This window comes from Giraffa tippelskirchi, chromosome 7 (assembly GCF_054371585.1).
Source record: "Giraffa tippelskirchi isolate mGirTip1 chromosome 7, T2T-mGirTip1v1.2.pri, whole genome shotgun sequence".
NCBI lineage: Eukaryota > Metazoa > Chordata > Mammalia > Artiodactyla > Giraffidae > Giraffa > Giraffa tippelskirchi.
Genome location: NC_137281.1, coordinates 84,461,741 through 84,477,918, shown reverse-complemented (window position 1 = coordinate 84,477,918; position 16,178 = coordinate 84,461,741). Strand labels below are relative to the sequence as shown.

Genomic DNA, 16,178 nt, shown 5'->3' with positions numbered 1-16,178 from the left:
GTAGGTTTCCATGCCCTCCTCCAGGGGATCTTCCCAACCTAGGGTTCGATCCCAGGGTCCCACATTGCAGGTGGATTCTTTACCATCTGAGCCACTATGGCAGTCCATGAATACTGGAGTAGGTAGCTTATCCCTTCTCCAGGGGATCTTCCTGACCTAGGAATCGAATCGGGGTCTCCTGCCTTGCAGGTGGATTCTGTATCAGCTGAGCTACCAGGGAAGCCCAATATACATGCATACTTTTAACTAAAAAGTAAACTTAAAAAAAAAAGAAAGTTAAGCAGTGGTGATTCAAGCATATGTATGTTTCTCCATTCGTAGGAATAAAATAAGATGTTTCATGATTTTTTCCTAAATAGAGTATGTTGAACATACACTTTATGACTTACAAAGCAACTTGCTCAGTGAATGTCTGTCAGACAGACAGAACACTTTCATTAACTTAAAAGCTTTCTACAATCTACATATTCTCCTGTACTAATAACGTATGGTTTTTATTAGAGTCTGGGACAAGTTTTTTCCACTCTTGGTCTTACCTTATCTGCAAACGAAGCCACAGAGAGTTTTTAAAATGAAATCACTTGCCAAGTGTCATTAAATAACTACCAAGAACAGAGGTTGAACAGTCCTTTCTGATGCCATCCATCAGGAGCAAGAGGAAGACATCTGGATAAAAATATCTTGAAAGAGCTACTTACACTCTGCACTCAAGTCCTCTTTTCCTGCACTATTATGGGACAGTTTTTACAGAGATGTATCCAGTCACCCGAGTAGCATTTAGAAATGCATAGTCTATTTGACAGCGTTTACAAATTATGTCTTTTCCTCAGAATAACTTACAGTGTAGAAATGCTTCCATATGCTAAAGTTGGACATGCTATAGTAATGAGAAAGAAAAAGAGATGTCTTTTGGAGGGTGGTTTTCATATGCATATTGAACTACAGTGTGCACAAATTTGTAATGCTGTCCCTTAAGAATTTACCATAAATGGTTTTCTAATTCTTGCTGCTGCTCTCTTCTACAGATTGAGAGTGGATCTTGCCACAAAGCAGTCTGCAGGAATTCAATCATGATTTACCCAAGCAACGAAAACAATTTGATAGCAATCGTAATTCTTATGTTTTCTTGAAAAAATATACTTTTTTTCCCTCAAATCCTTTGTGTTTCTTAAGGTCCCAGGAGGAGACAATTTCCAACTTTGAAATACATATACAGTAATTACAGTTAACTCTTCTCTATCTTGACTTTAGAGCAGTGGCTGGCAAACTGTGAGTTACGGGCCAAATCCAGTGTTTTGCAAATAAAGTTTTATTGGAACACAGCCATATACAGTTATTGACAAGTTGTTTATGACTGAATTTGTGCTACAAAAGCAGAGATGACTAGTTGTGACAGAGATTTTGTAGCCCAGAAAGCCTAGAACAATCACAACTGACCATTTACACAAAAACATTTCCAACCCCTGTTTTAATAGGTATCTCCTTATTTCTCATGTTGCAGAAATAAATGGATGCTACTACTGCCAGTACTATTGCTGCTCCAGGGCTTTGGGGATACAGTCAGGCAGGATGACAGCCACAGCTTCACAGAACTCCAGTAAAACGTCAAGAAGAAATCTGCCACCCAAGAAAGCACTGAATCTTCCTTCTCTGAGGTGAATGACAATGACAATGATGTTGGCAGCTAAAATGCACATAATTATATCTGAGAACTGTCCTAAAATGTGTACTGTCTGAGTAAAGGAATCTATAAATGATTTTGAAAAAAATTTTCCCAATCTAACTTCCTACTACAAAGTTCTTAATATTTTGACAAGGAGAAACAATACACTAAAATGTGAAACCTTTTACTCAACTTTTAAATTCTAAAGTGATTCATAAACCATTTTTCAAATTTCTCAGAATAAATACTTTATTTAAGAAATATGGAGACTTACCAAGCACATTATGGTACAACTTGCTAAAGAGAATAAATTAAAAAAAAGAAACGAAGGAAGAAACAAAGCAAAATGGAGGCAATACCTTTTGTGAAACTTTTGTTTAGGCTACATATGTATCATTCAGGCTAACTTGGAAAATTAATAGACACAGCAAAGTAAACTGACCATTTATAAAATATTTTAAGGTATGATGGTCTATTTGAATAATAGCAAAAGAAAAAAAGAACACTGGTAGACTGATTCAACTGTTAAGATTAATAACCCTGATAGCTCTAAACACTGATAAATAATAGAACATCATAATGAAAATAGACGATTATCTGATCCAGCTGCAATGACAACAATGCTATAGACTGGGTGGTTTATGGAAAACATAAATTTTTTTTTCACAGTTCTGAAGGCTGGAGTGTTCGAGATGAAAGGGCCTGTGGATTTGATGTCTGGGGAGAACCAATTTCCTTGTTCATTGACAGCAATCTTCTCCCTGTATCCTCACATAGCAGAGGAAGCAAGAGATCCCTCTACGACCCTTTTAATAAGGGACATTTATCCTCTCATGACCTAATCACCTTCCAAAGGTTCCACCTCCAAAGAGCATCACACTGGGGATTAAGTTTCAACATATGAATTTGGGGGGACACATGTAGTCTATAACATTCTCTCCCTGGGCCCCCCAAATTCACACCTTTCTTGCAGGCAAAATACATTCATTCCATCCCAATAACCTAGAAAGCATTAACTGGCTCCAGCATCATTATTAAAGTCTAGGTCCTAAGTCTCACCTAAAACATCATCTAAATCAGACATAGGTGAGACTCCAGGTATGATTCATACTGAATCAAACTGCTCTCCAGCTATGAATATGTGAAATCAAACATGTTATGTGCTTCCAAAATATAATGGTAAGACAGGCACAGTACAGACATTCCCATGCCAAATGGGAAGAAGAGGAAAGAAGAAAGTCTGCACCCTACCCAGGAAAGGTTCATAAAGGCTTAAGAATAATTCTCTTTGGCTCTGAGCTCTGCTCTCCAGGCCCACTGGGCCCACGGTCCTGCCCAAAAAGGTTGGGGCCCCAAAGCTCCAGGCTGCCCTGCCCTCACTGTGGTTCTTCAGGGTTGGGGTCCTGGGACCTTGGCTCAAGCCTTGTCCTTTGAAATCCTGGTAGAGGTAGTCATGCCCCCCAAGGCTCTGCTGGGCACAGCCCAACCTCTCTGGGTCATCACTGGAGCAGCTCCTGGGGCAGCCTAGGAACTCAGCCTGAGTGTGGGGAGTGGAAACCACCAAGGGAGATGGTGCCAAGATGAACCTGGTCCGGAAGGTACCACTACTCCCTTTACAGTCTTCCATTGTCTTGGACAATAGCCTCTGGCTTCTGTCAAGATGGCTGACTAATCGCCTTATCAGTCTCTCAACCACACCCTTAGTGTTTATTCTTTCCTGGACAGGCTTTCTCATTCTTTTCAATATGGATCGGCTGAAGAATTTCCAAATCTTTAACTTCTGTGTTCTGCTTCCTTTCCAGTTAACAATTCCATCTTTAAATCAGTTCTCTCTTCTCACATTTTACTATGAGCAGTCAAGAGAAACCAGGCCACTCCTTCAACACTTTGCTTAGAAATGGCTTTGGTTAAATATCTAATTTCATCTCTTACAAGTCCTACCTGCCACAAAACACTACAGCAGGAATGAGCCAAGTTCTTTGCCACTTTATAACAAGCACAGCCTTTCCTCTAGTTTCCAATAGCATGTTCTCATTACCATCTAAGACCCCATGGGAATGGCCTTTAACATCCATATTTCTACCAACATTTTAGTTGAGATTACTTAGGTATTCTCTAGGAAGATTGAGACTTTCTCTACAGCCCTCCTCTTTCGTTTCTGAGCTCTTAACAGAGTCACTTTTAAAAGTCCATTTATGTCATTGTAGCCTTTTTCTAGCCTGCACCTCAAATCTCCTCAGTCTCTACCAAGTATTCAGTTTCAAAGCTCCTTCCACATTTTATATATTTGTTATAGCAGCATCACCACTACTCAATGCCAATTTCTGTCTTAGTCAATTTGGGCTGCTAAAACAGAGTATCGTAGATCAAGTGGTGTATTAACAACAGAAACTGATTTCTCACAGTTCTGAAGGCTGGAAGTCTGAGGTTAGGGTGCCAGCAGTCCCAATGTTGGGGTGCAGACTTCTCATTGTTTCCTCACAGGACAGGGCAGCAAGCTCTCCCCTATTGCTAACAAAGGCACTAACCCCATTCATGAGGACCCCACTCCATCACCTCGCAAAGGCCCCACCTCCAAATACCATCACATAGGTTAGGTTTTAACACACCAGTCTTGGGCTGGCATGGAGCAGGGTGGGCCGGGGAATACAAACATTCAATCTATAATAGTTGTCCTTTCTGACTCTTGAAATCATGAATGGGAATTATGCAGTAAAATATTTGTCATTGTTTAGTCACTAAGTCAAGTCCAGTTCTTTGTGATACCATGGACTGTAGCCTGCCAGGCTCCTCTGCCTATGGGATTTTCCAGGCAAGAATACCAGAGAGGGTTGCCATTTCCTTCTTCAGGGGATCTTCCCAACCCAGGGATCAAACCCACGTCTCCTGTATTGGCAGGTGGATTCTTTACCACTGAGCCACCTGGTTAAGAGGGGTGTAAATTGCCAAGCATCCACCAAAATAATGCTTAGATCTTGGCCAGTTTTTCCACTCACTCATTCAGTCAGTCATTCAACAGGTGTTTTATTGAGCACCTACAACATGCCAGGCTGTATTCCAGGAGGTGGAAATAGGGTAATGAAGAAGACAGGTAAGATCCCACTTTCATGGAGCTGACACGCTAATGAAGGACACCACACAATACAGGTTCATATCTGGCCCAGAAAGACAAAGCCAGAACACAATCCACAGATCTAAAAGAAATAAGACTCATCAGACAAGAACATCAAGAACTTGTCCCAAGAAGGAGCATATCTAGGCAAACCTGTCCACATACTCATTTCTTGGCTCCCTTCTCTCCTGGACTTCCCTTATGAAAACCCCTCTAGGAAAGGTTCCAACCAATTCAGTCACACTTAGATACAAATGGCTGGCCTATTAGTCCTCTCTGAAGTGTCTCCATTTCATTACCTTTAGACATAGGAGTTCTTAGGCAGGAGAAAGGGATTTGAGGGACGCTCCCAAGGTCATATCATGCACCTATTTCTAAGGAAATATTAATCATGCAGCTGCTCTGCTGCAGGACAGCATTGGGCTTGTTTAGGCAACAGCATAGGGTTCATTAACTATGAAACATCCAGAGCCTGAAGGGAAGCGTGCCTGATACTGTCCATGTGTCCCTCCAGGTGCTCTGTCCACCCTTCTCCACCCAGCCCTGTTGCCCAGAAGGCTGGCCTTTGAGTACTGCATCAACGGATTTGTTTTCTGTACTTTGATTGGGCTCAGGTTGAGGCACTCACCAGCAGGAGATGGAGGGGAGGAGAAAAGAGAGGGTCATGTCTTTATTTCCTTGTTCTCTCCCTGCCTGGCTATTGGCTGGTGTCCTTCTACCGAAAATCATGGATGGCTCCCACCACAGTTCTAACCATCCAACACCCATCGCGCTGAAGGTGCCCCTAGAGGAGGTCAAAGCTCCATGCTGGTGCTCCTCCACTCCTAGGGAGTAGAGTCTGCCCCTTGACCTCACCTTAACTGACCCACTCTATCAGACATGGGCTGCAAGGCCAGCACTGCTTTCAGATCAGAGACTGACCCTGGGCACTGGCTTCATTTTTAAGGTCAAGGACTTCGGAGGGGTGAACATCCTATAAATGGTGCTTCCTCTGAGAATCAGCGGTGACTCACCTCCAAACAGAATAAAACTCAAGGCGTTGATGACTAGTATGACCCCAGACCTTGGCAGAAAAGGAAAGCCTCAGAAAGGCCATGGCTTACCTTTCTGTGTTCAGTGGAGGGCTGCGGGCAGACGAGCTGGAGTCCAAGCAGCAGGAGGGAACCCAGGACACTGAGAAGGAAAAATAGCAACAGGCAGAGCTGTGAGCGTGTTCCAGGCAGCAGCATCTAGTGGAAAGGTATATTTCCATTTCATCTTTGGAAGGAAATGAAAGTGAAAGTCACTCAACTGTGTCTGACTCTTTGCGACCCCATGGACTATACAGTCCATGGAATTCTCCAGGCCAGAATATTGGAGTGGGTAGCCTTTCCCTTCTCTCTAGGGGATCTTCCCAACCCAAGGATCAAACCCAGGTCTGCCACATTGCAGGCAGATTCTTTACCAGCTGAGCCACAAGGGAAGGAGCACAGTCCAACTGGGCCCTGGGATGTAAACCCAGTGAAGATGCAAAGGGCTAGCCCCACAGGCAAGGAGGCAGCCCAGTGCTATGGGCGGGGCCTTGGCATGAGGCAGACCTGGGATCAAACTCTGCTTTACCACTTACTGGCAAAGTTTCCAGGTCAGGACATTGAACTTCTTTGAGCCTCAGTCTCCTTCCTTGTAAGATCGGGATACAACAAGCTGGCTGGAGGTCCGGGGAAGGCTGCATAAGATAACACGTGGTGCCTGGCACAGAGTAGGTGCTCATGCATGCTTGTCCTCATGGAGGTGGTAATGTCAGCCCGGAAGGGGGGCTTCTGAGCCTGGCCAGGGAAGTTCGCTCCCACACCCTGGGCTTCCTCAGAACCATTCCTCAGTCTGTCCTTGGCCCTTCAGTGTCACATATGTTCTCCACGGGTGGGATTAGCTGTGTTAAGCCCTACTGTCACCAGCCCTGATTAGGGCTTGTCATCAAATAAAGAGAAGGTGTAGAAATAGGAGCCAACTGGCCCCAAGGCAGCAGGGTGAGCTGGAAGAGCATGAAGTTTTGGATTCAAACACTTTGAGGCTAGAATCCCAACTCTGTCATTCCCATCTAGGTGATCCTGGGTGAGCCCACGTCTGTGAGCCTTAAGGTTGCCATGTGTAAGGATCACCGAGGTCAACAGAGGTGAACACGCCCAGCACAGTGAGTGAGTCAGAGCAGAAACAAGCCCTGCCAATTAATTAAATGCCCAGAGCTCCCTGATGTCATGTCATCAACGGCACTGTTTGAAGCATCAAAGCATAAAGGCCACTGGTCTTACTTAGTTGTCTTTGGAATCCTCTTGGGGTTTAACCCTGAGCATAGTCAGGTAACCCAGTGGTTCTCAACCTTTTAGAGGCTTCCAACATAGCTGAGAGATGAGCCACAGGCCCTTGTCCTGTGTAAAGGTAGGCATGAGGAAAATCTGCCTGAAGCTGGGGGTAAGACCTGTGGAGTTAGGAAAGCTCTCGCCATCTCTAGGAACCCTAAGTTCCACCCTAACCCCCACTGTGTATAAATGAGTCTGGTCCTAGGAAACCACACAGAATGGATGTGGCCAGACTGGTTAGAGATCATGTGATGGGACAAGAAGCAGGGGGAAGGGATATGTTGTTGCTACTCAGTTGCTCAGTCATGTCTGACTCTTTGCTACCCCATGGATGCCAGGTGCCTCTATACCAAGGTGTTAAATGCATTGCTGCATTGAGGCCCCAAAACTAAGAACCAAGGGGATGACATATGCACACATTCCAAAGAGAAGGATGCAACCATCTGTTCAGGACCAGAAATGGAGGTGTCCTCCTCTGGCCCCACCCATCCTCAACCTTTGGCCTGAACAAGGAGTAGGGTGTGAGCTGGAGAATGGGACATGTTTGCCAGGGATACAGGAGTGCTGAGCACAGCCCCTCCACCTTGCTGCAAGGGGAGGAAATAAGGAGGGCAACCATTTGAGAGCTTCATCTGGACCCTCTGTGTCTACAGTATACCGAGTGGTGCTTGATTGTCCCCTGAAAAGTATCTAAAGGTCAAAACCTAGCTGGAGTGTCTGGGAGCACAGAGTGGTGAGAGAGGGCTGGAGTGGGAGCAGTCTGTGTACCTAGAGCTTGCAGCGGCAGGAGAGGCTTGGGTTCTCCTGTGGAAAATGGGACTTAAGTTGTCCATTAAGGACCTCCTCAAAGAAGATAACTCATTAGGATCAGGTAACTGCTGAAAGACAGGGTGATATGAGGTGTGTACCCACGGGGCCCAGGAGATGGGGGAAGGCGGTAAAGGGGCAGCCGATGTGCACAGCCTGCACCAGGGGATCCACAGCAGGAGACCCCAGTGAGGGGAGGTTCTTCAAAGGACCAGCCAAAGTGCCCTGAGAGGAGAATCCACAGTGTTGACATCTGCCGAGGCAAGACAGCCACATCAGATGACAGTGGGCACCACTCCTGTTGGGATTCTCTATGCCCAGTTACCTCTCTCCCCCATGCTCCATCCTGGAGGAACAAGGACCAGAAGGAGAGGGCACAGAGGGGAACTAGGAGTATGAAGAAACCAGCCAAGCCTTCTCTTCCCTACGACAGTGCTCTGAGGCCAGACCAGGCCCAGGATGTGGGAGGAAAGAAGCTTTAAATTGGATGAGAGACTAAAGATTTTATATCTGACCAGACTTTCTTTTAATGTAGCAAAATATACACAAAATCCCTCCAAGTAAGGAATCTATTCAGAAAAATATTAAAATGAGTGGTGAAAAGAATCAAGGAGTTGATTTATAACTTGCTGAGGCTCTAAGCCAGTGCTGTCCAAGACAACTTTCTATGAGGATGAAAATGTTCTGTCTCTGTACTATCCAATGCACAGGCACATGGATTTGTGCTGCTCAGCACACAGGGGGCTAAGGGTGCAGGTCTGGATGGTGAAGTTACTGATGTCTTAGATTCATCCAAAAATGACTCAAGGAAAATGAAAACTAAAGCTACTAAAGGAAAACTAAAACTTCTAGAAGGATGGACATGCAACTATTAAAGCTATCCCTCCTACACATACACACATCTTTGGGGGCTTTTTGATACTTGTAAGTGAGACTGCTCATTAAACTTGCAATGGACCAGAAAACTGCCTATCTGTCTTCCCTCGACAAGGCAGGGGCATCAAAAGAAGTAGGTGTGAACACGGTGATGAGAAAAGAACAGTTATTTTCTACTTGCATTCTTACTAGATCTAGGTTGTTCTAGAAATCAAGGGACATGGGCATCGCAATTAGGGAATTTATGCTCCTTGGTTACATAACCTTGGGCAGATCACCTTTGCACCTCAGTTCCTTCATCTGTAAAATGGGAATAACGGCACCCGCCCTGACTGTCTCAAATAAGTTTACGTGCAAGAAAGTACATTATGAAGCTGTGCCCGCAAATCTGAATCACTTGTAACACATTCTGGCACTGTTTACTCATTTAAAAAGAAAACCAGATTGGTGTGGTTTTGTTAAAAAAACAAACAGCAGCTCCAGAAATGTGTTACACCTCAGCCCCTCAAAGTTCTTGGCACACACCTAAGCCACATATTTGTAATGCAATCAGGAGCTGTTTTGCATAACCACTCATCCCAGGCTGCACTGCCATAATAGTCAGGGGGACTTGGAGTGGGAGAAGGAGTGGAAAATGGGAGAAGGGAAAATTTTAGGTTTTCCACTCTTGGAGGAACTACATTCCACAGTTGCCTGGTCAACTCTCCTCCCAGATACGGCTATAGCATGTTCCCTCCCCAGGATACCCTCTCCCAACCTAGCCTATTTCTATTTCTCCACGGCACTTACCATCTCACGTGTGGTTGTTGTTTAGTCGCTAAGTCATGTCCAACTCTTTTGCGACTCCATGGCTGTAGCCTGCCATGCTCCTCTGTACAGGAGATTTCCCAGGCAGGAATGGTGGAGTGAGTTGTCATTTCCTCCTCCAGGGGATCTTCCCAACACAGGGATCGAACCTGTGGCTCCTGCATTGGCAGGCAGATTCTTTACCACTGAGCCACCAGGGAATCCCTATCATCTCACATAGTATGTCTTTATTCCGTTAAACTTCTTCCTCTGCCCACTAGGATATAAGCTCCATGAGATCAGGGAGCCTGTTTGGTCACTTCTCTATCTCCCAGCACCAAGCAGAGTGTCTGCTATATAGAAAGAGCTTAATTCATCGAATTAGCGAATAAGCCTTCATCATCTTGTGACCTGTGAAATTTCAAGATGAGTGGAAATAGTGCAAATTAATGCATTTTAAAGTGTCCAAAGTAATGTTGGGAGCTTTTAAAAGCTCTTTTATGAGGGATTTATAAAATCAGTATGTTTCTGAGTCTCTGCATGTGTGTGTTCAGTTGCTCAGTGGTGTCTGACTCTTTGTGACCCTTTGAACTGTGGCCCACCAGGCTCCTCTATCCATGGGATTTTTCAGGCAAGAATACTGGAGTCTCTACATGACTTCCCCCAAATTTGTTCTTAAAGGACTTACACAAGGTCTGGCAACAAAATGTTTGTGAGTGCTTCTTGTTGCAAAAAGGCTACACGAGTTATGTTTAGATGTTCAAATGCTTCTTTTCTTCATCAAGTCGGGCCCTAGTGAGGCTCAGATGAATAGGGGTACCCAATAAAATTCATGCTGGAATAAAATCTTAGTTATTAAGTGGGCTCTGCTCTGAATGGAATAGAATAAATTCCCCCAGAGGGGAAATTATTCTTTGGACTGCAATCGCAGCAGCCAGAGCAATATATAACCCCAGGGGCCAGATGAAACTCGGCCAAGGGCTGGAAGTTTCCCACCCCTACACTGCAGACTCCACTTTAGGACACCCCACCCTCCTCACGCATACCTATCTAATTGGTAGTCCATAGCTGTGCCCACAGCTCTTCAAAACACTGGCAATCTGGCCCAAAGTCTTGTTCCTGCTGACCCAATTCGAAATTAATGTTTGGGGAATGGGAGAGCATGTGTGTGTCTGAGTGTGTGCAACTCGTGTGTTATTTCACTTTGATAGTTTGCTTTGGCAAACTGCTCCCAGCTTGCAACGTTTTGACAGATTGAAGGCTACCAGGGCCTTTGGCAAACAGATCACATACTCCCCTCCAAGCGGTGGGGGGAGCCACATTCCTAGCAAGACTTTCCAATTCACCTTGCAGGAGAAACAACCCAACAGTTCACACCAATCATCAGAAAAAAAAAAAAAAATCATGCCATTTACCCAACCGTGTTCTAGATTTTAAACACTCCATCATTTCATTTCCTGTAGAAAATAATGCTCATTGAAATTTGGTACAAGATTGACATCATGGAACTGGGACTATGCCCTTCTGTATCTGCCTGGGCCAACACTTCCCCCAAACCCCCACCCCCAACCCCATTCATCCTTGACTCTAGCGAGGGTGGATCATGTATACCTGGGATTATCTCAATGAACTCAGTGCCACTTGAACACTGTCAAACTACAAAACAAGAAAAAGAGAGGAAAAAAACCCAAAAACTTTACTTCTTTTCCTCTTCAGTTAAAACAACCCAAGAGATATTTTGGGAGCAACCTGATCAGGAATAAAATTATATCGACCTTTGAAAAGAGAGCCAAAATCTTAGCCCTGAAGTGAAATCTCCACCTACTGCACTCTGGAGATCAAAAATGATTGCTAAGCATTCATTTTACTGTATTCAATCCATCCTTCTAACTTCCTCTCACAGCAGTTAAACAGTAAAGGAAAGAAGGGAAGGAGATGAGTTACAAATGACATTAGCCAGAAGACTACACAGTTACCACTGACCTCAACGCTTACAAGTACTATTTCATCTAACTGCCACAGCCATCCTGTCAGACACTTTGATTATACCCATTCTGCAGGTGAGGAAACTGAGGCACAGAGAGGCCAAGTCACTTAGTGAAAGGTACACCCAGCTATTTAGTGGCGAAGCCTGATACCAATGCCAACAGTCAGGGTCTCGGCCTGGACCCTTAACCACTATGGTCTGGGCCTCCTAGGACACAACACACTGTGAAACCAAGCATTTGTCATTTTATTACACCAATTTTCTCTCCCAGTCTGTATAAGGTGGTGGCTTCCCACATCTGTTTTGCTTTCTGTCATTTCTTGCAAAAAATAATCAGAGAATAAGTAGATATCGGAAAACATGTACCAGTCCCACTAGAGAATATTCTAAAATAATTGAAACTAACCATTGAAATTCCAAACTTTTTTAAAAAATGCACTCTATTTCTTTGCCCTGTTTTCTCACACAGAGTATGCTGAGCTGTAGTAACCTTGTTTAGATGGCTCAGAGTCACCAGAGTGAGTATCAATCAATCTGTGCAGCAGAAGGTGGCAGCCTTGGAGCAGAGCAGGCTGAGAGCGCCGGAGAAGCCTGGGGCTTTCTGAACCCAGGTGGCCCTCTGCCAGTTCCTTCCTGCTGTCAGGTACTGCTTACCTTACTGTGGATGAGCCCGCGCCTCTTAACTTTGCTTCCTTCGGGTCAGCCTTGGGCACGAAAACCTTTAGACAAGCAAGCTTCAGCCAAACCAAGACCAAACAGGTTCAAGGAAAAGGCCTGGCTGGCTGTCGTGGAGTAAATGTTTCCAGTTTAGAGCATGGACTTAAGAACACCTCTTCTAACTGCATATTTGTTTTTATTGCTTATTTCCAGGTTCTCAACTCTCATAGCCATTTGTGTTTTCTGGACTGGGGTCTCTGGAAAAGTGAGGTGTCCTGTCACAGCACAGCTTTCTTTTTTAATTAATTTATTTGGCTGTAGCACGTGGGACCTCTGATCTTCGTTGCAGCATGTAGGATCTTTAGTTGCAACCTGCAGACTCTTAGTTGTAGCATGTGGGATCCCTGACCAGCGATTGAACCCAGGTCTCCTGCACTGGGAGTGTGGAGTGTTAGCCACTGGACCACCAGGGAAGTCCCTCAGCACAGCTTTTTAAGACACAAAACCCTTCAGTAAATTCCTCAGCTCAGTGGTAGGTTTCTTGAGGAAACTGTTTCTGATACACCTTTGCAGCAAACAGAACAACCAGCACAGTCTTGGTCCAAACACAGGGCCGATAGATAGCAAGTGAATAAAAGAAAGGAAAGAGAGAATGAAGTGATGGGAAAAAGGAAAACGAGAGAGAGAGGAAATACCAGTCACCAAGAAATGCAAAGTGCTGCTGTGAATGACACTTTCATCAATAAAGTGTTTTCTAAGTACATCCCTAGAATTCTCTGTTGGAAAAACAGAAACTGGTGAGGAGCGGGGCGGGGTGGGGGGTGGGGGTGGGGACAGTTGCAAACGGTGGATTTCTACAAGTTGAAGATATTGATTCTGACCTCAGGGAAGCAGGTGGGGGTGTCGATGTTAACCTGAGCCATACAAATTTATTTCAGTACATAAGGAACAGGTAGTTGGCAGCTCAGTGACACACCTTGATTGCATTGAACCTTTTAGGTATGGAAGGTTCTAGAAAATCCCACTGTTAGGTTCTGAGGGATGAGGATACATGCCAGGTGCAGGACTGTGCCAGGCATAAAGAAAAATCAATACTGTCTGAATGCCTGCCATCGTTTTATAGGGAGGGGTTTGCCAAGACAGTCCTCCAAGAAACTGTTTTATTTCCTCCTAGCCTCTATGCCTACCATTCAGATGGCTCCTACTGGGCTTCCCACAAAAGATTCCAGCAGGTTCTTCCCTGGTACTCTTCTGCACTCACCAGATGAGTTGTGTTCCTATGGAATTTAACCATGGTCCCCAAATTGATGATACCAGGGGTTTGTAATTACATAAAATATTCAAACAGTACACAAGCCCATGAAACAAAATGCAAAAAGAGTAGTTGGTAGTTGTTTCTACACAAATGAAGCTGAATGCTTTGGAAAAGACTTGATAAAGGCAAGTTGCCAAGAAAAAAGAAAAACACTGGCAAATTTGGTGTGGATTGGACAATTGTAAATGATTAGAAGCAAAAATAATAAAAATTCAGCATCATTCTATATTCAGATTGCTTTGCAAATGTCTTAGATTCTCATTCCACTTGAAAGAAACCCAAATGGAAACCTTTGATAATGCTATGGGTGTGGTTTGTGCAAGAAAGACAATCAGGGGTTCACGCTCAAGGAAAAGTCCTTGGCCCCCACATCAAACACTTGGTGAGTGTACATGTGTTTTATGTTAAAAATAAACTGTTAAAGGTGTGTGTCTGTATCACTTGTACGATTTTCTACTTTAACCTACTTTTATAATTAAGTAAAAATCCTGATTAGGAAAGAAAAATCTACTTTATTTCTCTCACATTAAAGAGAATTACTAATTTATTCATTCAGTGTTCAACAAATAATGGGTTGGCCAAAAAGTTCGTTTGGGTTTTTCCATAACATCTTATGGAAAAACTCGAATGAATTTTTTGGCCAACCCAATATTTATTACACATCAATTGGGTAGTGGTTTCAATGTGGGCCAGAGCAATTCAGTCCTGCCTTAGTGACACCCTGAAGTTTAATACTTAGGATCCCAGCCTGGCCTCTTCCGCTTCCTGCCCCTGCCCCTCCCCTTCCCTTATGCCCCTCCCCCCCTTCCCTTATGCCCCTCCCCCCCTTCCCTTATGCCCCTCCCCCTCCCCTTCCCTTATGCCCCTCCCCTTCCCCTATGCCCCTCCCCTTCCCCTATGCCCCTCCCCCTCCTTCTCCTGCCCCTCCCCCTTCCTCCTCCTACCCCTCCCCTTTCCTCCCACCCCTCCTCCTGCCCCCCTCCCACCACTCCCCCCTCTCCTGCCCCTTTCCCTCTCCCTCCTGCCCCTTCCTTCCTCCGGCCTCTCTCCATCCTCCTTCTGTCCCTACCCCCTCTGTCTCTTCCCTGCATTCTTCCTTCTCTTATTTCCCCTCCTCCTCCATCCCACTTCTTGGTCACTGGCACAGGAACACTAACTGATCCCATGACCCTTCCCAATTATCACAGATTTCCCTACTCCAAAGGGAGTCTCAGTTTTCACACCTCAGCTATCACTACTTTGGGCATTCTCTTTCTCACACTTAGACTTTTTCAACCCCCTTCTTTCTTGCTTTTGTCTTCAGGATCTTTTTCCAGTTCTCCAAGAACTGGAACCTTTCTCTTTCTCATTTCCTCGATCCCTCATGGTTGTATTTCTCAGTGAAGTAGCTGACAGGCATTACAATAATATTCCTGTACTGAAGTGTGTATCAAGGAAAAGAAAAGCCTCACGTTTCAGAAGACTAAAACCAGACACTTGACCTAGGGCCATCAACCTGTAAAACCCTTAAAATGATCCAGAACTCTCCTTCATAAGAGCTATAAAAATCACCATCTAACCCTGTAATCCCTCTAATTACATCTGTATTTCTTCAAAAACTACTATTCCAAATAAGAATCCCCGAATCAACTTTAACCATTTGTTTGGCATTTTCAATAGTTTTGTTTTCCTCTGTGTTTTCATTTCAAAGATATATTACGTCAACTGCACAAAAGCACTCTACGAGGTAAAGAAAGATCCCTTGACCAGGGTGACTGGCTCTAAAGAAACTTGGTCGGCTGGTCATCTTCCACTGGTTATGCATCTTCCACTGGTTAAGCAGCTGGTTATGCTGCTTCTAGAGGGAAAATTGAGTTTCATTCCTCTCGATCACTGGACAAACACACGAAGATGTAATTGTACATACAAGAAAAAAAAAATGGTGCACAATTTGGAGCAAGTCTTTAAGAGATAAATACACTCCTGTATTACTTAGTGCCTTTTCCTCTCTAACTTGTAATAGGTGACAAATCTTAATCTATCCTTGACCAACTCTACTCCAAATGGATATCACCTGCCCTGAATTTTGCACAGCATCCAAGACTCATCCAAGGTCCAAAGGCAACTCGATAACCAGCTCCATGCAGAGTTAGTTTAAGTGTTTCTTCTGTTACTGGATTTAACTATGGCTCTTTTTATTGCTACAGACTCTGAGCGTGGCAGAGGCACTCTTACTATATTAATACTCAGGGCTTCTCCATCTCTTTCAATGAGGGAGAAGCTGGCTTTCTGTTTCCCTGTGGCTTGGCAAGAACTGGAGAGGGATTTTTAAACAAAATCTCTGCATATCAGAATTGTGAATCCCCTTAAATGTTTTTTTTTCCTCTCAGGGGTTTTCTCAGTGACTAACTCCTAATTTTGACCTGTTATCTCTATAGGTAGAGATATCCTCCAGCTTTTCCTATTAATCTTTATGTATTTGGCTGCCTTGATTAATATTTTTTTTAAGACCCTGAGTATTTGTGTGTCTCTGTGTGTTTCTCATCTACCAGTTTTATCAAAGACTTTTACTCTTAAAGTAACCATGGCCCTTTCCCCCAGAACATTTTGAAAAGTATTTAAACAAAAGACATTCTTGCTTTTTTCCCCTCCCCCCTCAG

General features: G+C 44.2%; 1 protein-coding gene across 3 annotated transcripts in view; it reads right to left on the bottom strand.

Annotated features, from left to right (window-relative positions):
- The window catches only part of THSD4 (thrombospondin type 1 domain containing 4), a 635,320-nt gene that overhangs the window by 585,226 nt on the left and 33,916 nt on the right, over positions 1-16,178 (bottom strand). For all 3 annotated transcript variants that reach the window (XM_081506213.1, XM_081506214.1, XM_081506215.1), the window contains exon 3: positions 5,879-5,948. In XM_081506213.1, the coding sequence (XP_081362339.1) occupies positions 5,879-5,948 (70 nt within the window). The remainder of the gene's footprint in view (positions 1-5,878; positions 5,949-16,178) is intronic.